Consider the following 27,396-nt stretch of genomic DNA (forward strand, 5'->3'; position numbering starts at 1 on the left):
TGAACAATGCAACGAAACAGTTAAGCACTGTTTTAGGCACTGATGGACAGATATGCTAGTCAACTATGAAATATATTGTATGCGGAGGGAAGGAAACCTAACATGGTAAAATAATAAACATAATACTTTTTAAGTAGCATGTGCGACCAAAGAGAGGACCCACATGGCACCACCTATCATACAGCTATGAAAAGCTAAATCTAAACCACAGTGACAATGCTTGCAACTTACAAACAGCATATATTCTCTCTTTGTAAAATCAAATTACAAACCCTCCACCCAGCTTCCCCCATCAAAGAAAAATAAATAAATTAAAAAAATAAAGGCAAACTTTGATACAAGTCAATCAAATCTTTCAATGAACTTTTATTCCTAGGGATCAAGGTGATATCCCTGTAAATTTACCTAACATGTCCAGAATATCTCTATTACAGTAAATATCCCAAAAAAAAATATTAAACAAAATAACAACCTGACAGTACCAAAAGCCTACAAATTACATAACTTTTTTGTATCAAATTTTATACTGTTCAACTCTTCTCACCAAAACAACAAGTACAAAACCTAACAAACTTTAATTAAACTAAACAAAAGAAAAAAAAAAAAAAAAAAGAATCCCAAACCTTGGCAAAATCCCTTATACCAACATTCTCTCTCTCTCCCCCCTCTCTAAAATTTGCAACCCATAAAAACACATCCTCTGGTTAGCTAGGAAAATTAACTAACCTCAGTATATATTTTGATTAGAAATGTTTCGAATTGACAGCTTTGATACCTGTGCAATTGACACTTTTGTAACTATCCAGATTTGCCCAAATAATAACCATCCTACGAACTAATACCTGAAACGTAAAATAATTTAATGAATATTAGAACCAATTCAACTGAAAAGCATAATCCAAGTAACACGCTGCTATGAAAGAAATTTTACAAACATAGCAATAGCAAGGAGTAGACAAGCAAATATGTTTCTCATTTTATTAAAAAATTTCTCATATCAGGACATTTTCTTTGTCTTACTATTTAGTCATGTCAACTTTCTGTAATTTAATCACAACTACAGATACAACAACTAGTATATAACATGTCTAGTATTACACCAACCACATGGGTATGTACAAGTACTATTTCATAATCTGCACTGAGCAAAGGGCATGGAGGTGATAACAGTCACCATACTAGCATCTACAATCCAAATTTGCTAAACTCTTCTACATTATTATCCGGAGTCCAAATCCGAATGACCAATTCAAACCTTTGATCTTGTTTTATGTCACCAGCGATGTGCACACAGAAAATTTGTTAAGTTTTGAAGCCTTTTTTGAAGATCGACAAGGAAAAAAATGAATGCACCATTTTGATTTTGAATTTTGAAATGCCAATGTGGAACGCATGTTGTGCAGCCAATCACACTTGAAAAGAGGCGGTTCATAATTCACCTGAAGAAGTACCTATCAACAAGAGAAAGAGAGAGAGAGATTACCTCTGCTTGTTTCCTTGTAATTCTCCATGTAACTAAATGGACCAGGCGCATCAAGCTCGTTTGCGAAGCTCCAGGTCTTATCTCCATAAATCGGGTCAGACCCACCGTACAACTCGGGGTTGTGGTTCTTCACTTCATAACTATTATTGTCAAAAGACCTGGTACCAATTTCTATTCCATCAGTCCTCCCATAGCCTCCTCCTACAGAGGTGGGACCCCCCACCAGACCAAAGCTACTGCTATTGCTCTCTCCAACTTGGCCCATCCAGTTCAATCCATTATGACCACTACCATTATTGTTATTGCTACTCATGTTGTTATCAAACGGGCCCAAGCTTCTTACTGCTGAGTTAACAAACGAATTAGGGTTTCCAGGGTTAACGGTGGGTCCGCCAATGGCACTGTTGCCCCATAAATTACGTGCAAAAACTGACCTGGTGTCATCATTCACATTGGTATACCCGACTGGGGTATTTAAGCCACTGTACCGGTTTGATGGGTATGGGCTAGAGTTGACCTGCCGTCCATAACCCGGGCTGCTGTTAAAGCTAGACCCTCCACCAAAACCTGGGTTCATGCCCGGAGGCTCAATACCCATCCCAACACCATAGCCACCATGCCCAAATGAAGACAGGCCATTTCGCCCCCCAGAGAGAAGCCCAAATCTACCGTCGACCCGCATCCCATAACTCCCAATGGGGCTGGGGCCAGATCCGTACCCATTAAGGAAGCTATTGACTCGGCCTAAAGGGGAAGCAGGGGCAGGGATGGGGGAGCGGGAGTGGCCAGGGCCATTAGGCCCGGGAGAGAGATCCTTGGGCACAGCGCGTTTGACCTCAACAAGCTTGCCATTGAGTTGGTGAAAGGAGGACTTAGAGAGGACACGGTCAACGGAGTCATCGGAATCGTAGGTGATGAAGCCAAAGCCACGGGGGCGCTGAGTTGTCTGATCGTACATGACAACGACGTCGGAGATGGGGCCAAATTGCTCAAAGTACAGCTTGAAGTCGGAATCAGTGATGGACGAGGGGAGCCCCCCCACAAAGATTTTGCGGGTCCGCCCGGCCCCTGGACTCGGTGAACCAAGAGTGCTTACGTTGGTGCTGGTTTTGCTCCCAGTAATGCTTTGGTCGTCCCGGGGCACCGCTTTCTTCGCTTCTACCTGACATGTAGAAATAAAAAAATTGTTTTTGTATCAGATTCTACAGGTATTTCTGGGTCAAGGCCGAAGTAGTACACTGATTGGCAAATAGCGACTTGAGACAACAGTATTAAATAGTGACCAGATTTGCTTTTGCTTTTATGCTGCCAAAAGTTAAATCTGGGATTTTTGATGCACCTCTCTGTCTATAGTATTTGCAATTAAAACAAATTAAACAAACAAATTTGTTCAAATTGTTATCATATTTGTGAAAAGAAAATTAAATTGATGGTTTTCACTAATGCCATGAATGAAATTCAAGAAGTTCATAGGTTTTACTAAGAGCATCCAAAAAAAATATATAGCACGAAAACATTTAATCATGCTGCCTATTTCTGTCTACCTCCACCAAATATGCAAAGCAAATAAATAAAACAAGTCACACACATATATATAGGAGTAAAATTCAGAGCAGACATGAAACAAATGCATTTGTGTTTACTGGAAACAATCATGTATATTCAAAAATAAAGGGACTCGCTCTTGAAATAAATAAAAGAGAATAGACTTACCATGCGACCATCGATCATGTGCTTCTCCATTGTGACACGCTCAGCCACACCCGGGTCGGCAAAGACAATGAACCCAAATCCACGAGCCCGACCAGTGACCCTATCCCGCATGATCACGGCCTCTGCCACCTCACCATATCGACCGAAATACTCTGTGAGCCGATCTTCATTCGTCTCCCATGAGATCCCACCAATGAATAGCTTACCTGAATCCGCTTCCATTGTAAATTCCTACAATTACACAACCAGATCAATATTTTTACTCAATTTTTATGTTCTGACGATCGAAAGGCCGAGATGAGCTCAAACCAATAAATGCCGGACAAGATTACGAATCTCTTGTATAGAGAACAAGCTGAGAAAATTGAATGCTGTGGAGATAAAAGGCAATAAGTAAACGTAAGACTATGGGCAAATATTCCTATGGCCTTGGAAAGAAAAAAAATAAAACTATATGCACACCCCTACAAAATGAGAAGAAACATCAAAAGGCCTTTTCTTTTAAATGTCAAAAATGTTTCTTGCATGCTATTTTTGTACACATAAATGACCATGCATGGGTGGTGGCTTTTATACTTTCAATTAAGTGAGTCAATACTAATTAGAGTAACAATGGAGTCAAGTAATCAAAGTTTCAAGTATGTAAGTGTGTCATGCACTAACCTGCCATAACAGAATGAAAACAATAAAATCTAAATAAACATGGAAACAAACCATCAGGCAATATGAAATGAAATAATGACCAATATATATGATGATAGTATCTTTTATGGATAACATATGTAAAATTGGATCAAATATACAAGAAAGTGAATCGAAAACTAAATTTGCGCAACAAAGATATCAAAATTCCAATCATTGTGCATGTGGATACATTTTAAGATAATGAATGTGTCTTTAAACAAAGCATACTAAACACAATTGACATTGTATCAGATATACTAAGCTATGGGTAAAAGTTTCCTAATTCAAACTGAAAATATGACACATAAACATGTAAAATAATGCTCATCGGATACACTTCAAATTAGTAGAAAGTAAGGACTGCATGCTCATTGGAGCCTTTGATCAATCAAAACAAGGAGAAGACACAAAGTGGTAGCATAACAGAATTGAGAAATTACCAAATTATCATCATATATATAATGGTATTTAATTGCTTATAATTCAACAAAATGGTCAGGACAGTATCAATCGCAAGAAAAACCAATGCGATAACAAGCAAATTAAATACAATTGAGCTAGTACAAATCCCATATGGGTACTGAATTGGTCTCGGAAAGTACAACTTCACACTTTGGATCTAGTTAGCAACAATAAAAAACCCAGAATTGAGTTATATTTATCAGAAGTGGGGTCGTATCAGATTTGTTTATCAGAAATCAAAGTGTCCTGGTGCATAATGAGGCACAAAGACTCAAATTTACATAATGGTCCTTATTGGATCCATTGCATATGAATCAATGCAATAAAAGGAGGTATTCAGGTGAAGTGTGATTAGTAACTGACTCCTAAAACTACACAATGGAATCAAAAAGTTACAAATTCACAAAATGGGAGCTTGACCGATCCATCTATGGTCAATTAAAACAAAAATTTGGGTCAAAGAGAAAGAAGCTGCTTTACTGAATTCAGATTGTATCAGATTTGAATGCGATTCATGCAAATGCAGAATCGGACTAGAAAATTTAACAATTAAAGCAATGGATGCCGCAGGTCCTGTTGGATCCATGTGTGCTGAGTCAAAGCAAAAAGAAAAGTAAAGAAATTCTCAAAAAAAAAAAAAAACCATCAATCCGAACAAAATTCAGATTGAATCGCATCAGGAAGAGACCATACCGATCGATCTGAGAAGGCTTTTGACTGACGATTGGAAGCGAGAAAGCACAATTCCCACGATTGCCCCTAAAATCTCATTCGGGTCAGCATCAAAATCGCGAAACGCAAAACAGATTATCTATCGTTGCCTCTCTCCCTCGGATGTAAACTCTTTAAATAATATGAATGAACAAATCTATCGATGCAGAGATCGGCGCTTTATTATGCTCCGTTCGTTGCCTCCAAATCCGCGCGGCTGAGTCAGGTCAGGTGAGAGAGAGAGAGGAAGGAGAGAGGAGCGAAACGATATCTTTGCGTGGGTGTATATATATAAAGAAGAGAGAGAAAGGGAGGATGAGTGATCCTGGGCTGTACATGAGGTGGTGGGAAGGTAAGAGAGAAGGGAGATGAGCGATGTGGATTTGGTGCGTTTTTCACTCTTTAGGGGGCTTCAACTAATACTTTCTTTAATCCATTACACATCCCTTCTTTCCTTCATCCTCTCCATTTATTCCTCCTCCTTTTTATTCTTTTTCTGTTTACATCTCATCTCTGATCTCATTGGCTCATTGCTCATTGACATTCACATTATTAATTAGAATAGCTTAGATTTTGTAATTGAATTTAAATATAGTTATTGTTATATTTATATAATTATATGAGTTTTTTTTTTGCATCTTATTCTTGTCTATCTCCCTTGTGCATTCACATTAGCATTATTAATGCACATATTGTTTAGCTCACATTATAGCATTGAAAGTGTACTCTTTGTATAAAATACAAGTTAATTTGATGCAAAACCCTTTATGTGTTTTATTATTATTATTATTATTATTATTATTATTCAATTGTATGGTGTGATAACAACAATAGCAATAATTGGACACCTAAGGTCTGTGTAGAAATGGAGACGATTTGGACTGAGGTTAAAAACAATGGAGTTGATCTGAGAGTTGTGTCTATTTAATGGAGATGTTTTCTTTGTAAGGAAAGAAGGGGTTGGATTGTGGTAGTTAAAAAAGAGATTATTTGTTGCACCGGGTTTATCACAAGAAAATACAAATGCATACAATGCTCTCCATTGCTTTAAAATTGAGGTTATTTTCACCAATTTCAAAATTGTCGTTTTGTTTTTTTTCTTTTACTATATTTTGTCATATCGTTACATCAACAATTCCTTTTGTAAATCATCTTTTATTAATATATTTGTTGATAGTAATTGCTGTCAACCGTCAAAAAAAAAAAAACAATTCTGTTAGGTTTTAAAAATAAAATTATAGATTTTTTTTAATCATTTTGACTGAATCAAAGGTAAATAAAAATCAAACCGTTATTTTTTAGATTATTCGTAGCTATTAACTTTTTATTTTTGATATATATTGGATTATAGTAGTTATCGAATAAATTTATTGGAAGTATAATCTATTAAAATAAAATACGAGCATAAGTTGACTTTCAAACAATGTACAATCTCATCTTCTTCGATCTTGCTTTAAAATATATTCTAAGCAAGTTAAAAAACTGAAAAATATGATTTAGTTGAAGTCAACATTAATATTGTTACAAAACATACGTATATATTTGAGTAGGATTGAGATTACTGATTTTTTGATAGGGAAAAAAAATATATTTTTAAAACATAGAGACCATTCAAAACAGCTATTTTGTAATTATTTAAAACATTAGTAATTTTTTTTTAAAATATAAAATTTAGTATCCAAACACATTTTTAGTATGGCAATCATGTATTCGTGTTGAGCTGTTTGGATTAATTATTTGAACTTTAAAACCGAAAATAAAAATATGAGATGTGATTGGAGTACAAAAAAATAAAGTATTTAAATTCTACTCTATTTATACTGTATCAATATGTGACTAGTTAAAAAATTTCTAAGAGTCGTATTTGTAAATAAAATAAAGTGAGAAAATATGGATATAATTGTTATCATAAAGGCTATTCTTTTTTTTGTTGTGAACCGGGAATTGGAGATCAAGTTATCTAATACATTTTCAAACTAACGTATATATTATAAAGAATTTCTTCATTTTGTGAATTTCGAACGCATAGCTTCTCATATGAAAGCTAGATTCTTTACCACTAAATCAAATATAGGTTCTCCGAAAGTTATCCTCTTAATTATCCTTTTATCCTGTTACTCTCAAATTTCAACCATAACTGAGAGAAATTATAACAACAATCATGATTTGTTTATAAAACACATTCATTGTTTTTTCCCTTCTTTGCTTTCAGATTAGTTTTCATCACCATCATAAGATGCTAAAAAATAAATATGATGAAATTTTATGACTGGCCATGTTACGGTACTATGCATATTACGAATTAATTTGTGTTATGGACTCATATTTCTAAACAACTGATATGAACTTTAAGCATAATCTTAATATGAAAATGTACTTGCAAATCAAAATATATATATATTTTTTTAATTTATTTTACTCTTTTATAAATAGATAGAAAACCAATGCTTTCAAATAGTTCACAAATTAATTTGTGTTATGGACTCGTATCTCTAAACAACCGATCTGAACTATTAAACATAATTTTCATATGAAAATATACTCGCCGATCAAAATTTACATGTTTTTAGAATTTATTTTTACTTTTTTAATAAATAGATAGAAAATCATTGCTTTTAAATAATCCATACTTTTTAGATTAAGTGGTTGTCTATCTAGAGTAGAACTAGGGTGTTTTTAAGCTCACCAAAGTGTTTGGTGAGCTTAACTCCAAAACCTACTAAATCTGTTTCAAATGACAAATTCGAACCGTTGAAACTCGCCTACCTTACGAGTGATGAGTCTACATGTAAAAATTTTAAACATTCGAATTAATTTAGTATAAAGTCAAGCGGTCAAAAATGTTCAAAAAATGAATGCACTAAAATTAATTTATTAACTTTCTAATTTTGACCGATTGACTTTATAATAAAATAATTCGAATGTTTAAAAATTTCAAATGTAGACGCATCACACGTAAGATAAACGAGTTTCGACAGTTTGGATTCTTCATTTGAAACCGATTTGATGAGTTTTGGAGTTAAGAACACTCTAGTTCTACTCGTCTACCGAGTTATCTAAAAAGAAAATAAAATCATTTTAAAAAAAATGTAAAATTTAGTCTACAAGTACAAATTTTATATAAAGCTCAAGTTTGACAACTCACGCTAATTGTTTGAACTTTGAAAATAAAAATATTTAACCACAACACGAGTGATATGTGATATGCGTGTAACCACAACCTCGCTCATTTTATGCATAACTCCATTAATATTCAATATATTATGTTTATTTCAGTGTTATAATAAACATCTGTCTAGACCGATTAGTTACTGGTGGTAATCAAATCATCACAGATTTTCTCAATTAATCGGTCAATTATTTTCAATTATGGCCAATTATTCCTGATTATTCCTGATTAATCGCTTGGTGGTACCCTGTCCGTCCGATAACCGAATATCGTTACTTACAACACTGGTTTATTTATACAAAAAAATATCACATGTAAACAAGGACTATTTTGCAAATTTACTGTATTCTGTATAAACATCATTTTTTTGATGTATATGGATCATTCTAGCATACATCCAACTCTTATAGTACATATATTTAAAATATTATTAAAATTAAATTAAAATATCATAAGTGTTCTCAATTATATTAGATATGGACGCGTATCAAATTTGAGTTAATTTAAAATTTAATTAGTCATTTATTGTAAGCTATTAAAACTCCACGCTAAAATTTAAAATTGATCGATAAAATACTATCCATCTTTTAAATCGATTCAAATTCGATACCACCCAATTTACATAATTAATAAACAGTGTGTCTGTAATTTGACGGACACTTAATGGCATATAATATATGCAACAGTAAATTCTAAAGAAAAATAATGGAAGTATCCAGTTGTCCGAACCGGTGATGATGTTAAGACGGCAGTTTGTTAGGCCCCAGCTGTCAGACAAACTAGTTTGGTCTAAGGCTTTCATGAGTGCAGTTGGGTCCATGCCTTTTTCAGAAATAGGCCTCTAACGCATGATGCTTTCTTCTAAGAGAAAATCGTGCACGTAAACCTGCGCGAATGTTTGCTACTTTAGGAAAGTATTTTTCTCATATCACCCCCATAAACTTGTAATATTAAAAAATCACCCTCCAAGTAGGCCCCCTTGTTCGCAAAATCTATCATGATTAGTTGATCAGTGGATTATTATCCTAGGTCCGTACCTTGATATAATATCAGGTCAGTGTTTTTTTTTTTTTTTTTTCAAATTCAATATATTTTAGTTCTTTTAAATTTCCTGTACTGATTTTGTCACGATCTTTTTAGAATTTACCACGGTGAATAATTTATCGTTTAACTTTTTTGTTTGTTTGGGAAATGGCCCTAGGCACATTAAAAATTCACATAGAAAATTTGTATCGTTATATGTTACTCCAACTTTTCATGGAGTTTCGTTCAAAAAAACAATATTTTTTTTCGTAATAAATTATTTTTTTTACAAATAATAATTATTATAAAAATGTCACAGTAAATAAAAAATTGAACATAAATAAATATGTATGAAAACTAATAATTTACACAATTAAAATAATACGATTAACTGTATAAAAATCATATAGAAAAACAAACACATATTTTTTCTTAAACAAAAAGCGAAAATAAAAGAATATGAGCCATCCGATTATAATAAACAGAGAAAGAGAATATAATCAGATGAATGATTGTGTTGATGAAAAGAGTATAAATTAGTGGAATACTAAATTACTAATAATCCGAGTAATCAAATTTTGAATTTTGGCGTTTTGTGATTGCATAATTACATTTTGGAATTTGAACATTTATATAGATATGTCAACCTTCAAATTAAACTCGCATGGTCAATGGCCAGACTTGACTTCAACATTTATTGTGCAGGTCCAATATTTTTTTTGTATATCAAGAATCACAGTTTCTCTGAAGATTTTCAAAAAATAAGAAAAAGAATCACAGGCATCATTGTTAATCGTTAATGCTTAGTACAATTATAGAAGATCAAAAAGCGGTAATAAAATAAAAACACAGATTAAAAATAACTTATGTTACTCCAATACTTCATATATAATTCTGTATTTATATTCGATTAAGAGTGGATCCAAAATTTCGATAAGGAGTAAGCACAAAATATTAACAACAGTATAATATTTTTCTTCCTAGTGAATCGAAGCAGAGTAGCAATATAGATCTAAAAAGTCACGGTACGATCGAATATATCACAACACATCACAGTTACATCACGGCACGATACGACACACGTGCAGGTCAAGTGTTGTAACTCGTGTGTCTCGTGCCGTGACCATCTTTTAAAAATTTGACACGACACGTCACGCGGAAGATATGGTAAAGACACGACACATGGTCACGTGTAATTAGGACCGTTAGATTTTGATCGAATGACAAATCTTAAATAAACTAACCTAAAATATGAAGAAAAAAAAGTTAAACATGACCGGTCACATTTGAACACGTCACGTGCGGTTAAGACGTGGCTAACATATTGTGATCATTCACTGTCATGGCCATCCTTCATAATTTAGTCACTGCATAACACAACATATATAAATCGGACTTGTCATTGCAAGCACGTGATCCGAATCACAACGTGACTAGTCACACCACGGTACATATTTAGATCCCTAGCAGCGGACCTATTATTTCTCCTGGTGAATCAACAATTCTTCTGAGTGAAGTAACAAATTAGACGGTGTCTTTTTATTTCTTTCTTTTTTTAATGCAAATTAGTCTGGCCTCACTTTCTTTGCCACGCAATTTTCTTCTATTGAGTCATGAATTAAATTTAGGAGTAGACACAAATATAAAATATCACTGGATCTAAAAAAAAAAATCGAATCCAGAAATAGGCAAGTGTCTACCCCTAACCCTTTTTGGATCCGCCGTTGTATCTAATATCTATCATATTTTATAAATAAAAATATTATATGGTTTATATCAACTATCCATACTTTATAAATAAAAATATTGATTCGTCGTACGGACCGATATACACAATATATAGTATCACATATAGTGGGAAAAATAGCACGGCGGAGCTCTGTCGCGGAACGACACGGTTACGGTACGGAACGGCACGACACGTGTGACTGTTCCGTGCCGTGATTCGTGTGTCCCGTACCGTGACCATTTGCGTGTCTAGCTTTTAAAAATTTGGCACGGCACGACACATAATCACGCGAGTCACGTGTAATTAGGACCGTTAGGTCTTAATCAAATGGTGAATCTTGAATAAACTAATTTAAATTATGAAAAAAAAATAGTTAAACGTGAGAAACGTAACTAGTTACGTTTGAACACGGCACACGAGTCACGGTGTGACTCGCGTGCCGTGGCCACCTCTCAACATTTTTGTCACGGCACGATACGGTACGTGTTACTGTTTACTTAATCACGGCACAACATCTCACTCGTAAAGTATTTCTCGGAGGTAAAATACAGATGCCATCCAAGAGCTATTTTAGAACTTTGTATGGTGATTTCTGTAAAAAGAGTATATAATTTATTGGCATAGGTACGTGGTCCGTGTAACTTTGTTGCCGATGACCCCATGTGTCATGGAGCTTTTTATCACAATCTAGCAACCTGCCCAAGTTGAGATCTAACAAAATTGAAAAAGAGTCATTTTTGTGTCTTCTGCTCGTCCTCTTCTTTATTATTGTGCTGTGTTTAGGGAGGAAATTAGACTTTTAAACTATAGAAATAAAATATATACGAAAATTAATTATATAAAAAAAAATTATATAAATTGGAGTCAATTTTACAATATCAAACTATTTCACTCTAAATTATATAGAAAATCATAACTAAATGCAATTTAAAAAAAAAAAAATAGAGATCAATTGATCCCATTTCTTCTTAATCCCTCCGTCCTGACTGTGTTGTGACAGAGCTCGCACTACTGTACGAAGTATGTAGTTCTGTGTTATTGTTAATTAACAAAAGTTACGGGAAGAGATGGATGGTGGTGATTTATTCGTAAGAGTGGTAGATTTATGAAAGTGGAAATGGAGACGACGTTGGTAAGACAAATTTTTGTAAAAATATGTGACTATGGACAAAGCTAAAAGATTGAAATTGAGAACTAAATGAATAAGTATTATTTAAGTTTATTCAGAAGGAGGGCTACAAGTAATAATTTTTTATAAAATAAATAAAGAATAATACAAAATTTCAATTTATAAGCTAGGAATGCTTACTACTTTTTTTTCCCGTCTTCTTCTTTCCAGGGATGGAGATACATGGACATAAATGGTATCAATTGATCATATTTTTTTTTAAAAACTAATAGTTATATATATTTTTCTTATATATTTTATTGCAAAATGCTATGGAAACTCTAAAATGATCCTCATATTTTATGTAAAAAGTTTATATATTAAGTTATTAACCTTCATTTTTTTTCAGTTGTATACCGTGTATAGCATTTCATATTACTAAGAATTACTTCAAAAATTGACTCTCATTAATTAATTTTCTGCCTCTGTCCCTGCTTCTACCCCTGGACAACTATATCTATATATGAAAAAATAAAATAAAAGAAAGTAAAATAAAGAAGAAGAAAAAAATGAAATAGTTTAGAATGGCGGGGAAGGTCTCGCAGCGGAGTCAGGAAATATGATATGCAAGACAAAATTTTCAGGATAAGACATAATTGTAGAATTATACTAATCACAAATTCACAATATCACATACATATTTTTTATGGGAAGAAATGACAAGAGAAGAATATTTTGAAAAAAAATAATTGAATATGGGATAGAGAAATGTCTGGCCCCGATCTCATGCGGCTTCACCACTAAGATCATCAGTGGCTTTTCATGTTGAAAATTAAAATAAAGTTCTAAGTTTCTTTGTGCGTCAGTTAACAGGGAGGATAGTGATTTTAATAGAACAATTTTGGCTTCAAACATAGTACGAATCATATACAACATTTTTTTAAATCTATAATTGATACGTTGCGTGTAGGAGAGACCTCTGATTCAAAATTTCGATCAAAGTAGGCACAAAATACTAATTTAGAGCGAAAAACATATAAAAATCTAAAAAACTCACAATGTGACCATATACGACACGACATGGTTTAGTCACAACACAACACAATTCCATCACAGCATAACATGGCACGTGTGCCGGTCATGTGTTGTGAATCGCGTGTTCCATGCTGCTACTATTCACTCGACGTGATCATCTTTTGAAAAATTGACACGACACGTCACGCGAAAGATTTGATCACGACATGACATATGGTCACGTGAGTCACGTGTAATTAGGACCGTTAGATCTTGATCGAATGGTGGATCTTGAATAAACTAACCTAAATTATGAAAAAAATAGTTAAATATGACCAAACGTTACCGGTCACATTTGAATACGTCACGTGTGGTCACGACATTCCTTGGTCATGGTGTGACTAACGTGTTGTGACAATTCATGTGTCATGACCATCCTTCCAAATTTAGTCATGGCACATCACGTGATTCTAGTCACGGCATGACAAGTTACAACATAATATATATTTAGATCTCTAGTAGCATATCACTTTTTTTACCTAGCGAATTAGCGATTCTTCTGAGTGGAGTAACGAATCAGATTGCGTCTTTTTTCTTTGATTCTTTTACATGAATCAGTCTGGTCTGACTTTATTTTCCACATAATTTTATTCTATTTGACTGTGAATTAAATCTTGGGATAGACATTATTTTCATTTAAGAGAAGACACAAGTATAAAATATCACTGAGTCTAAATAAAATTTTGAATCCAAGAGTAGACAAATGTCTACCTTGATCCACTATAGATCTGCCAATCCGTGTAGCCAAAAGTGAAAAGTGTTATGTTAAAATCTTTACCTAACGAGAGTAATAAGAAAAACCTGGCCAACCTCAGCTAAATGTTTTGAGCGAGAAAATGTGTTTTAATTAAATTACATTACTTTTTATGTTTAAAAATTATCTATTATCAACAAAGTATAAAATTTTAAACAAAATGCGAGACTCTTTGATACACGAGTATTAAGTTTCGCGGAATTCGAATCAGCTGAGGTAACAGAACAATTATATTTGGATCTAGACCGTTCAATTAGAATCCGAACAACTATTAAAGTAGCACTGTACATCCTATCTCTGATCAAATTGACTTGGATTTTGATTGGACGGCTGTGATCCAAACAGAAATATTTTGTTACCTCAGAGGATATAGATTCTTTCGGGGGCTCATAAGAATACAGTAACTTTCACATTTTCTAATAAGATGTCTTTTTTTTTTTTTTTTTTTACAGAATATATCTATGACTCTTCGTAGAAAAATAAGTTTCATCACTACTCGTTGAACCTATAATTAAAGTTGTGTTGTTTATTTTATTAGTTTATGTCAAAATTACTACTCCCGTGTATTGGGTCGATATTTAGTTTGAAAATAGTAATTAATATTGATAACACATGAATTAGATAATAGTAACTGTTATATAAAGTTAATAAAAATATAAAATAATTTAAGAACTAATGTGGTAGTATTAATTTTTCTTTAAGGGTTTTGTTAAATGTTTTATCTAAATTTTTCATATGCTTTTTACTAGGGATGAAAATGGTGTGGATAAAATCCAATTCGTATTTGAGAAATTAGATTTGAATATTTGATATCTGAATATCTTTGTGGATAAGGATACATATATTGTTTTACATTTTAATTATATGTATCCGAATAATAGACAAATACCGTATAGATTAATATATATTACGAAAATATGTTATTTGCCATTATAATTAGATAAATATTATGAACTTTAGTATTTATTAATGATTTTTTTATAAAAATTTTTAAGATATATGTTTCGATCTGTATTTGTCTAATATTCGATATGTATATGTATCCGAAAAATAAAAATAAAATATAAATATGATTTTACCACTATCCGCTCGGTTTTCACCCCTACCTTTTAAGGAAGGTGAAAAAAAATGTAAAATCCATATTCGTCTCTATTCTGTTTGATTGCATGTTTAGTGGTACATAAATTTTCGTTATTCATATTTTATATTTTTTTTCATAAAAATAAAATTTATATTTTTTTTAGTACCATTACATATCCTATACAGCTATACCGTATATTTTTTTACATGATAAAACATAAATACAATTTGGAAATATAATCTAAAACAGGACAATATAAGATGTTATGTTTGCACAACTTTATCTAACCAAATATGAGTTTAAAATTTCAAACTTGTCGTAATAGTTTAGAATTACATTATATGGGCATAGCCAAATAGAATCAGGGGTGAACATTTTTTTTAGAATATGTATATTTTTTAAAATAATAAAATATACTTAAGCTACAAAAACTATGAAATTTTACGTACCCCTGATTTTATTTTTTCAAAATATATTTCTACCGTGACTCAATTTTTTTTAGAATATATATATTTTTTAAATAATAAAATATACTTGAGCTACAAAAAACTATGAAATTTTACGTACCTATATTTCTACTTCTAATATTAAAAATAACTACAAAATTATGCTCCGTCTAAACTTTTTGTCTCACCCTTCTAATTATCATGATTCATGACTACGTTCCTGCATTACATTATATTAAAAGCTAAATTTTATTACTGCTTAAAATATCACTTTAAAGTTTAAAGTACAAGAAGTTGGTACTAGCATAAACTAGGGATGTAGCATAAAATATTTCCAATAGGTTAGAACTATCAAAAGGTCGAATAGCACCGTTTCATTATATTATTTAGGATTAATTTTAAAAATTCTGATTTCATACAGGGTTTGCTTATTGCGTTCAAACATGGCCATCACTCAGGGAATGTGTTTTTGTTTCTCACCTGCGAATTCAATGTTTTCCAGGGATGTTTTTACAAATGTGGAGACTTATTTAATTACCAACCCACCGTTTTTATTTCCTTAAAATCAAGGTACTGGAAAATTTTAAAAATAAAATATATTGATAATTATTAATTTATTAATTGAAATGACTTGGCGGATATTACGAATTCGATCACAAAGGTTTGTGCTTGTAATTTGTGATGAGGCACAATGCACCGACTTGGACTTTTTGAACGTGCATCGGCAAAAACGGAGAGAAATTTAAAAATACAAAAAGAAGAAATAAAACTGAATTGTTTGAGCACAGACAGGAATTTTGTAATGTGAGGCTGATTTGGAAAGGTATCACTAGAAGGCTGGATCTTCTGTGGCGTTGCAAGTTATTAACTCTATAAGCAATGCAAAGTTTAGAAGTATATGGAATATGAATTCCATTGCATATAATAAATGATAGGGGTTTTGAATTAATAATGTACTAGCAAATTTACTGTAAATTTCATATATTTAAAGAACGTTGTTATGGACTTCTTAACCATTATTTGTACCACCTTATTAAAAAAAAATGTGTGTATCTGTGAAAGGTTAGAAGATAAAAAAAATAACTAGACAATAAATTTACTGACTGGCTAGATATTATAATACAATACTATAAATTATTATCACAATGATATAATTTACTACTTAAAGCCTCATATTCATGTGATATTTTATGAATACATATCACATGAAATGGCATGTTAGTCAATGATGGATTATTTGCTGATAGTCTTTTTTTTTTTGGAATTTGGGTATAAGATCCTGATATTTTTCTGAATGATGTGGCGTACACCTTATAAATAACCACATTGATTGGCTCTTTGATATTATTGTACTTGCTTTGTAAAAAAAATAAAAGGTTTTACAAATTTATATAGCTAACTAGATTTTTAAAGCTGTAACTATTGTTTGAAACTTTTTTCGCCAGAAAACAAATCACACTGTTACTAATAATATTAATTTAATTCTTTAATTATATTTGAATCAGAGACAAAAAAAAAAGCTCAATTACATTAAAACCTTGATTGACAAAATGTTTCATTGTGTCTTATTGCCTCTTTCAATAGAATGTAACTTATTCATATTTGATCTCTTGTCAATTACAAATCTGAACCAATTCAATGCAACCTCTGCATTAGGTGGAAATGGATGCATCTATAGGACTCTGGTATGCTACCATAGAAAATCAAATCTCCAAAGTAAAAAACCCACATAAATATGACGAAACAAAACCCAATTAGAGGCCCATGTGCTGGCCCAACAGTGACATGGAATAAGAGCGCGTCAATTTACGGCCATTTTTATTAATATCCTTAAAAAAAAAAAACTTAATTTTAAAAATAACCCTACATTGAATTTTTTATTAAAAATGCATCAACCGCCAGGCCCACGGGCAGCCCAAAACACAAGCGGACCACCCGTGGCTGGGGCGCCCCAAGGGCTTTTTTTTTTTGTTGAGAGATCTTAGTATTTTGATTTGAATAATTTTGTGAAAAAAAAGTTTTCTTATTTAGAGTGTATGTCAAAATAAAATATTTGATATATTTACGAAGTGATGTCGTAACTTTGATTTTTTTTGGTGAACTTTGATTTTATTTGTCAGTTAAATATCACAATTCTAAATATAACACTAATATATACACATACACATACACATACACATACACATATACAAAGCTACATATATACACATACTATTTTAGTAGCTCTAAACTACTATTTTGAATAAAGGCCAAGTCCTTAATTAGTGTTATATTTAGACTTGTGATATCCAACTGACAAATAATATTAGTACACATATACACATATACATATACACGTACACTTTTGCTTTGGTCCATACTACAATTATAATTTGATATTAGTTAGTAACAAAAAAATGTAGAAGATTACAATTCATGCAACATATATATATACAAAGCCTTTTGTACATGCAATCTCATGTAATAAAACATAACATATACTCCTCAGGATCCAATACAATGTTTGTATAAAAGTTATATCCTTACCACTTAGTAACCACATGATCAAGCTTTGGCTTAAATTGCCAAAATGCTTGGTTATGATCTAGTTTGGACCGAAATTTCATACAAACAAAGGCGTATTAGATCCAACATATCAAAAAAAAAGTATGCATGTGATCCATGACATGATGTCTCTTGGTTAAAGATCTCCAACATATTGCATCTCCAAATGACATTCATCAACATATATGTGCATACATAATAAAGAATAAAAATTCTCAGTTAAAATTTTCGTTCAAAATTATAAGAAAATATTTATACATAAAATTACTTGAATCTGTATAACTTTTATACGAACCACTGAAAATCAATTTCGTAAAAAAAAAATTATTGCATATTATATAAATTTACGACATCACTTCATAAATATATTTTTTATGAATGTGCAAGTGTTTTTTTTTTTCATTTTTTAAGTACAATCGTTTTTTTATTTAATAATTTTTTGTAACCAAAATCTATGGTAAAAGTTTTTATTATAGAAATGTATTAAATATTTTGAATTTGATTTCTTTAGACACTTTCTAATTGATTCGATCTTTTTGAGTTTGTATTTGTTAGTTTGTAATAATCTAGAAGTCAATAATACGATAAATTATCATAAAGCTTTGTTCGTGAATTGAATGTTTATTTATATATCATTTTGTTGCCTTGAGTATTATTGAATTTATGGATCATTTTGAGTTCATGACTGAAATTGTGAAACTCCATAATGTAGATGATATATACTCTTAAAAAGTCACTGACCAAGGTAATTAGCAGGAACACTAATTACCGCGATAAGGTTAGTATGTGGATTAAAAGATGGTTAAGTTTTACAAACCACCTGACACGAGATGTCATTTTAATCACATAAATACATGTTATAGGAACATGGTATTTGACAGACCCCGAATAAAACATTAAATAGAATTGTGTTCGTGTCATTTATGTTTTCATTCAGTGTCGGGTTCTACAGTATGAGGTATTTATCGTTCCCACTAAGAAATATGTATGTGTGATTGTTATCTAACGCTGTCCGTAAAAAGCAGTCATAACGGTAGCTTTTCCATATGTATAACTTAGCTGAGGAAGTGATAGTTTACCAAGAATACTATTTGTCCCTCGTATTTTATACGAGCTATAGCATCACTGGGCCCCTTGATAGAGTAAGATTATCTGCTAGCGGTATAATTACAAGAGTAATTATATTTGATAATCTGCTCAAGATTAAGAAAAGATTCAGTTAGCAAGGATGACACACATCTACCTTGAAACTAATCTGATAGCTATGAGACAGAAGAACAGACACAAGTAAATTGTTTACTGGATCGTGATATTGTAATCCGAGAAAGAGAAACCGATAGAGGCATCAGATAGTGTTTCTCTCTTTCTCGATTTCTCTCCGAGAAAGAGAAACCGATAGAGGCATCAGATAGTGTTTCTCTCTTTCTCTCCCAAATAGTGTTTCTCTCTTTCTCGGTTTCTCTCCCAAATAGTGTTTCGGTGGATAACCGATAGAGGCATCAGACGTCTGATGCTCCGAGGAGAATCATTCTCGTGATGTAGCTCTACTCGCTCGGTCTGCATTCCAACTGTGATTTGGAAACAAGGTATAAATATGTTATATTAATCTATTTAATTGGTAAGTAGATTAAAATTTTAGAAATCAATCATGGAGTAGATATGTAAAAATGATTAAATTGGGTTTTGATGCCAAAGGAATACTGAAGGTGGACAGCCTTGGAAAGTTTCCTGACATACTTAATCCTGAGCTTAAGTTGGCCGTAGAAATTTTTGTTCTACGGTCATTCCGCAACTTAAGCCTAAACGGGTTTTGGTTACCCCGAAACCCAACAGTATTGCATATCAACCATTGTCTATGGTTAATGATTTTGGTATGCATATAAATTTTAAGGAATCAAATCAATAACTTAGTTCTTTAAAATTTACTTCAAATCAACTATTGTCTTATTTTTTGGCATACACTCTAAACAAGAAAACTTTTTCTTCACAAAATTATTTAAATCAAAATACTAAGACAATAGTTGATTTAAATAGTTTTGTTATATTAGTGTTATATTTAGAATTTTGTGATATTAGTTGATTCAAAATACCAAGTCCTTAATTAGTGTTATATTTAGAATTGTGATATTCAACTGACAAATAAAATCAAAGTTCACCAAAAAAAAAAAAAAAAAATCAAAGTTCACCAAAAAAAAAAAAAAAAAAAATTCAAAGTTACGACATCACTTCGTAAATATATCAAATATTTTATTTTTTGACATACACTCTAAATAATTTTTTTTTTTCACAAAATACTAAGATCTCTAAAAAAAAAAAAAAAAAAAGCCCTTGGGGCGCCCCAGCCACGGGCGGTTTGGGTGGATTTTTGGGCCGCCCGTGGGCCTGGCGGTCGGGGTAGTTTTGACAAAAAACGGTACAAAATGGCATTTTTAAAATTAAGTTTTTTATTAAGGGTATTGATAAAAATGGCCGGTCAATTTACAAAGAAAATAAAATAACACTGCAGAACCTGTAAGTTATTTTTTTATTTTTTATTAAAAAAAATCAGTATATTCTAAAATCTTTTAGATATTATTTTTAAAAATTGAACCTACATTCTCTTGAAAGAGACAAGGATCTGTATCACTGCAGTACTGCACCAAACTTGCAGGAGAACCCAATAAATTATGTAAGTTGTCAAATATACAAAAATATTAGTATTAATTTTGTTATAATATCTACTACTCGTTTATATATATCTGTATCAATTTTATTTTAAATATAATGCATTTTATAAAAATTAAAGCATGTTTTACTTTCTTATCCGAACTATATTTGTGTCCATGTTCAATTAATATCGAATGTATATTTATATCCGAGTCTATCTATATGAAAATTAAAACGAATATGCATGCGACTAGAGTAGTATCCGATATGTACCAAATTCAAAGATCACCAGGAGTCCGTGATTGATTATCAAGAATATATAAGCATTCAAATTCAGACATAGTTTTGCTAAATTTTGTAAGTCGTTTTGTTAAATAAAAGCGATTTATGTTGTTTATATATTTTTTTTCCTGACATTTATAAACTTTATTTGCTAATTTGGAAAATTCTTTGTTGGCATAGACATTTTTATATTAAAGTGGATACATTCTGTTAAAAATTGTTAAATGTAAGAAGAAAATGAAGTGGCATCATTTAAACCAATGGTTTAAATAGCGTTTATCGCGAAATAGCGTACGGGTTAAAAAAATCGCGCTATGCTCAAATAGCGGCGCTATAGCGCGGAATAGCGCGCTATAACGGCGCTATTTGGGCATAACGCCATAGCTTTTTTGGTCGGAAAACGCTATAGCGGCGCTATAGCGCGCTATTTAAAACACTGATTTAAACAATTAGAAATCAATGAATATTGTTTTTTTTTTTTTTGAAGAAAGTGGATTAATCCACTGTATTTTTTATTAAAGCTCTTTCATATTGCATAAGAGTACCTGAAGCAAGTACCTACATGCAACATGAGAAATACATATCATTAGTCATAATTAACAATTCGAGGAAAATGAATTAAACTAGTGACGCTCGTGACATAATCAGAATTCAATAAAATTTCAAAAAAGTTTGCTCTGAAACCGGACAAAACAGACCCATTGATTCCAATTGGACCAGTTCGAACGGATAAAGAACATTCAAGGAAGACAAATTCCATTATGAACCGATTTTTTTTTTTTTTTGTTGAAAATTTTGACAGAGGCTGTTAAGAGATGGAACGGAGAATTAACAAAGGAATTATATCAATTTTGTCTTTTAAAAAATTAACAACTATAATAATTCCGACAGATTTTTCGCTATTTTTTTTTCTTCTTAAAAACCATCACTAAATCATAAAAAATTCAGAAACCAACTTAATTATAATTTTCTTTTATAAAGCATCAACGCCGAACTTCATCTTCAGCATGAAATATTGAAATATAACATCATAACTCAACATTGAGTGCTGCACAATGGTTACACAAGAACCAATCCGTTCCGATTAAAAAATAAAATAAAAGAGCATACCGAAGATAATCTTCGATTTTCTTCTTTCTCAAACCGAACACGATGTTCGGTTTTCTTTCTGGCATTTCTTTCTCTAAACCAAACGTGGTCTTTACATTTACTAATTGAACACACAAATTAATAATTATTTATTTATCTTACTAAAAGAAATATCAATTTTTTTAAATTAATCGTTATATTAGTTGATATCAAAATAATAACTATTTTTATTTAAAATAAAACTCTTTTTTTTTTCTTTCAACACCAACATATAGTATATTCAATATTATAAATAAAATTTTGTAAACGTAAATAATAATCACTCAATTGTTTTTCGGGATGTTACATTTTTTTTTTATTAATTTCTTATATGCATTCGAATAAAATGAATATTTGCAACATGCAATTTGTACACCTACTAATTTTTTTTTTAATGATATAAACCATTTTCATATAAGTAGTACACACGAGCAAACAGAGTAATGAAAAAAAAATGATATAATAATGTAATATAAATCAAGAGGAGGGTTTAAATGCCTTCATTTTTTGTGCCTCCACTGTATCTCTATTTTTTAAAACTTTAATAATTCAAAATTTAAAACTTAAAAGTAAAAATAAAACCGTTGGATATGATCTACATCATTTTATCTATGTACGTGTAAAAAATTATGGCATTTCAATTTTATTTGGGTTGTCATCAAGAGCGTGTAAAATACGTACTAATGCGGATAATTTCTAAACGTTGATTTTTGAACTTATTGATTCACATAAAAACAAAATTGAAATGTGATAATTTTTTATGAGCACATAGAAAAAATAATATAGATCATATCTAACGGTTTTATTTTAACTTTTAAGTTTTAAATTTTGAATTACTAAATTTTTAAAAAGCTGAGGCATGGTAGAGACAAAAAAAAATAGAAACATTTGAACCCTCTCATCAATAAAATGAACGAAATAAAATATTAAATAATATCTTTACCGCTTACAAATTTCTCTGTATCTAACATTTAACTTGTCACATTCATGAGAAGAAAAATACACAATGTTCGTCAATATAATCGTATGACGCGGAATTTATTCAGAGATATAAGCAGTACAAATTAAAATGTTTATTTTTTACATATTTGATATCAGCAGCAGATTTGTTTCTTGTGTTGTTAACTTGTTATTCGGTGTTTCACACTTTTACACAATCACGTGTAGAGTTGTACAAAATTACTTAAATTTCTAACTCGCTCGTTAACTGCTTGTTTTAACTCTCTCATTTACAACTTGAGTCAGTTTTAATTCGAGTTGGCTGACTCGTTTAATAAATAACCTAAGTTTGAGCATATTCCAACTCACTCATTAACAACTCGAGTTACATAAAATTCTTCACAATAAATTCCATGTCCTTCTAAATAACTCCCAAGATGTTGTTTGAATTTTTTATTTTGTTAGTTGTCTTGTTATTATGTTTGAATTATTTGTTATTAGATAAACTCTTGTTAAATCATTTGATTTATTTTTGTTTAGATAAATTCTTACTAGTATATAATTATAACTATGAAAATTGACTGATTAAACGAATTATAAATGAATTGTGAGCCAACTCGTTATTGACATTCCAACTCAAGTTATCTCTACAACTTATTATTGGTATTCCAACTCGAATTAACTCACTCATTTACTAAATAAGCCGAGTACGAGTTGGAGGTAACTCGCTCAAACTCGACCCATTTACAACACATATCTGCTATCGGAACTATTTGAAATATAACGAGAAAAGGAGTCCAAAAGATTCGTACAAATTAATATCGAACAGCTCAGATTTCATTGTACACGGTATTGCACTGGATTCAGATTCGGAGATTTGAGGGGCAAAATTGTCTGATCATGAAGATGATTACATTTGCTCTGATTAGAGAGCTCTGTGAATCACTGAGAATTGTGAGCGTCGATTCGAACGAGTCTGTATCCCCACAGGTACCTGAGCTGCAATCTGTATAAATGGACGTACCAGATTAATCTAGCCAAGCCAAACCCAATCCAGTGCCTATGGAAACTACAAGAGTATGTTTAGGATTCGTGCCAGGTTAAACAACGGTTCAGATTTAATAATTTCACCTCAGGTACCTGGGGGTATGAAGTCATTTCGAACTGCTGCTCCATGCCTCCATCTTCTCAGTCTCATCCTTTCTGTCCCCGCAGTTGTTCCCTCCAAAGCCCTAAACCCTCCGGACAAATTGACCAAAGTTAATAAATAGGGAGAGAATCGAAATCGCAAAATTCAAATTCGGAATCCAACTACACCAAACCCCCTTTCACATGCGTTGCATTTCAAATATGAGATCTCTTCTCTCTCTTTACCTACCCCCTCCTACTTTTCTCTCTAAACCATCCCTCTTTACCCGGTACTCCGTTTTTCCTCCTCCGATCGGTTCTACACCTCCGATCAAATTCGCAATGGCAAGGTGTAATGGAGGGCCATCTCTTGCTGTCAGACAATTGAGTGGTGGCCGCGCAGACGGTGATGATAGGTCAAAGGATGTCATGGGTTGTTACGGGAATATCCACATCATTGTGGGTCCTATGTTTGCAGGTAAAACCACCGAGCTATTAAGGCGTGTGAAAGCAGAGCTCAGCAATGGAAGGTACTTGTTCACAGCTTTCATGTATTTTGTAGATTCCAGATTTGTAGTCAGGGGCCGTCCCAGGAATTTGGTCATGGATAGGCATGAAATAAGTTGGGATGGGAAGAAATATCGGGTTCCATTTGGGGTAGGCAAATTTGTCAAAATGAAAAATTGAATACTACTGAAAAACCATGAACTAACTTTTTCTATTCAAAATCTACCCTGGGCCTATTTGGGTCTTGCCCTGATGTAGGGGTGTAAATGGTCGTATACGGATCGGATGGTGATCAAACCGTATCCTTATCCATTATAATTTTTTGGATACGGATATGAACGGCGGTTATGGATACGGATCGGATATTGGACGGATAGGGATACGGATATGAATGTAATTTGGATAGTTAAAAATAAATTACTTAATTGTGGAATCATAATCAGTCACTTGATTGTGGAATCAGAATTGAATGAGTCGATCGAAATCGGTTGAGTCAGGTCGCAAACTTGGATATATTTAGCAGAAGCTTATTTTTACGAAATATAAGAAAAAAATAATTTCTCAAAAATAATTGTTAAGAGAAAATATTACTCTTAACTATAAAATAATTATTACAAAACAAGGAAAAAAATGATATTAGTCCAAAAGAGCAAGCAAGATAGTTTAAACCGAATTGTAGTGAGCAGACCATTTGACTAAATTGTGGGACCCCCACATATTTCTAAAGATGGGGTCCATGGCTGAGAGGGTGAATCGAGATAGTTTGGAAAATAGATCTGGTTCATACGGTTATTAATATAAATCTGGTCAATCTGTCAATTGTGCCACTGTGGTTAGTAATGCCAAAAAAAAAGAAAAAAACATAATGGCGATCGGAAGCTCACAACTGTTAGTCCCACAGGGAAATCATAACCAAAGTTTAAGCATTTATATATTATCTCTCTATCTCGGAGTTGTTAGCTTGCTAAGCCCATATAAGATGGGAGATGCAAAAAGTTCGGATATCCGATTTGAGGGAGATGCAAATCCGTATCCGGTTCTAAATCTCAAACCGTATCCGTTCAAAAACATACCCGGATCCGAATCCGCATCCGACAATATCCGTATCCGATAATCCGATTTCATCATTTCCCAGATTCGGATCCAGATTAAATCGGACAATATCCGATTGTTTACACCCCTACCCTGATCGTAGTCTTGAGTTTAAATCAGTGAAAGCTTAAATATTTTGAGGACAACTAGGTACGGAATTTGGGATAATTTACTATATAAACCTACAGGGAGAAGGGAGGGGTTGTGATTTATTGCGCTCTCTATCTGGGTCTGTTTGCCATTTTCAGTACAAAGACCAAAGAGAGAATAAATTGCCAATATATATAGCCAAATAATTTCTTAGCATGGTTAATTTTTTATTTTTTTGGATAAGTTTCTCTAAAAAACTGTTTAATATCACCAGAAATGTGGCAGTTGTGAAATCAGACAAGGACACAAGGTATGGGCTGTCCTCGATTGTGACACATGATGGTGCGAAAATGGCATGTTTGGCCCTCTCCGAACTCTCTACTTTTCGTGATCAATTCGGGCCTGAAGCCTATGACAAGGTTTATTCATTGACTTGTGGATTGTTCTTTTGGTTTTGTACACATCCAGTTCTTTTATTTATTTTTGGTGTGGTGGCAGTTGGATGTAATAGGAATTGATGAGGCACAGTTCTTCGAGGACCTATATGAGTTCTGTTGCAATGCAGCTGACCGTGATGGCAAGACTGTAATTGTTGCAGGGTTAGATGGAGACTACATGAGGTCTGTACTCTATTTGGATGGTATAATATATCGTTATCATTGTTGTACCATAGTAGCAACCTAAACCCTGCATAACATCTCTTATTGAATTGTAAATCTGATTCATTACCCCACTGACATGACTGATACTGCATCCAACAGACTTCTCTTGATCTGGTACCAGCGTATGAAATTGTTATTTCTATCTGGTATAGGCTAGCAATGCATTACTGAAATGGCTTGGTAACTGCTGTTACCAGATCCGGTTGGTGTGGTTCTACGATAAAAGATTGTTACCTTTGACTGGGTAACTGCATGCCTTTGACATTGTACCTACTTTTGCCAGGAAGAAATTTGGCTCGGTACTGGACATAATCCCAATAGCAGAGACGGTTACAAAATTAACTGCGCGTTGTGAGATGTGTGGTCAGCGTGCCTTCTTCACTCTGAGAAAAACAAAGGAGACTCAGACCGAGTTGATCGGTGGGGCTGACAAGTACATGCCAGTCTGTCGACAACATTATGTCGATGGTCAGATAATTGTTGAGGCAACGAGAATTGTTTTGGATATTGAACAATCTGCTGCTGTACATGCCTGACATGGCTTTATGTGGTGGTTGTTTATGACTATGATTTGTATTTGCCTTTATTTTATGTATAGTAGTTTGGCATTATCCATGTCAGCAGATGATTAATCTGTTGATAGCTAGCTAGTAATGTTATTGAACTTAAAGCACTTTTACTGTTTGATTGCTCTATTTTATTCTGCCTTGGCCTTATTTGGATACTTTGAAGAACTGTTGAAAACTTGACCCCAGTGAAATTCCTATATTTATTTTGTATATTGTTGTCAATATGGAAAAATTGCCGGCAGAAAGTATTTTCCGGTAAAAATATCACTGCAGAACAGATTATTAGCATGGGTGATCTGCTTCTAAGTTCTAACAGATGACCAGGACCTGTCAGCTTCTTGCGCCATGAAAAGAACCTGCATGGGGATCATG

The 27,396-nt window shown here is 32.5% G+C and overlaps 2 protein-coding genes across 2 annotated transcripts; one reads left to right on the forward strand and one right to left on the reverse strand.

Moving 5' to 3' along the window:
* Positions 1-331: 331 nt before the first annotated feature.
* Positions 332-5,457, reverse strand: LOC144551275 (heterogeneous nuclear ribonucleoprotein 1-like). Its single transcript, XM_078299180.1, has 4 exons — positions 5,036-5,457; positions 3,197-3,427; positions 1,484-2,645; positions 332-842 (listed from the first exon to the last, which is right to left on the reverse strand). Exons 2-4 carry the CDS (start codon positions 3,416-3,418, stop codon positions 829-831), a joined length of 1,398 nt encoding a protein of 465 aa, XP_078155306.1. The 5' UTR covers positions 3,419-3,427; positions 5,036-5,457; the 3' UTR covers positions 332-828.
* Positions 5,458-24,187: 18,730 nt separating this feature from the next.
* LOC144551276 (thymidine kinase-like) lies at positions 24,188-27,150 on the forward strand. Its single transcript, XM_078299181.1, has 4 exons — positions 24,188-24,634; positions 26,068-26,212; positions 26,292-26,413; positions 26,739-27,150. Exons 1-4 carry the CDS (start codon positions 24,309-24,311, stop codon positions 26,989-26,991), a joined length of 846 nt encoding a protein of 281 aa, XP_078155307.1. The 5' UTR covers positions 24,188-24,308; the 3' UTR covers positions 26,992-27,150.
* Positions 27,151-27,396: the final 246 nt, after the last annotated feature.

This window comes from Carex rostrata, chromosome 3 (genome assembly GCF_964058835.1).
Source record: "Carex rostrata chromosome 3, lpCarRost1.2, whole genome shotgun sequence".
Lineage (NCBI taxonomy): Eukaryota > Viridiplantae > Streptophyta > Magnoliopsida > Poales > Cyperaceae > Carex > Carex rostrata.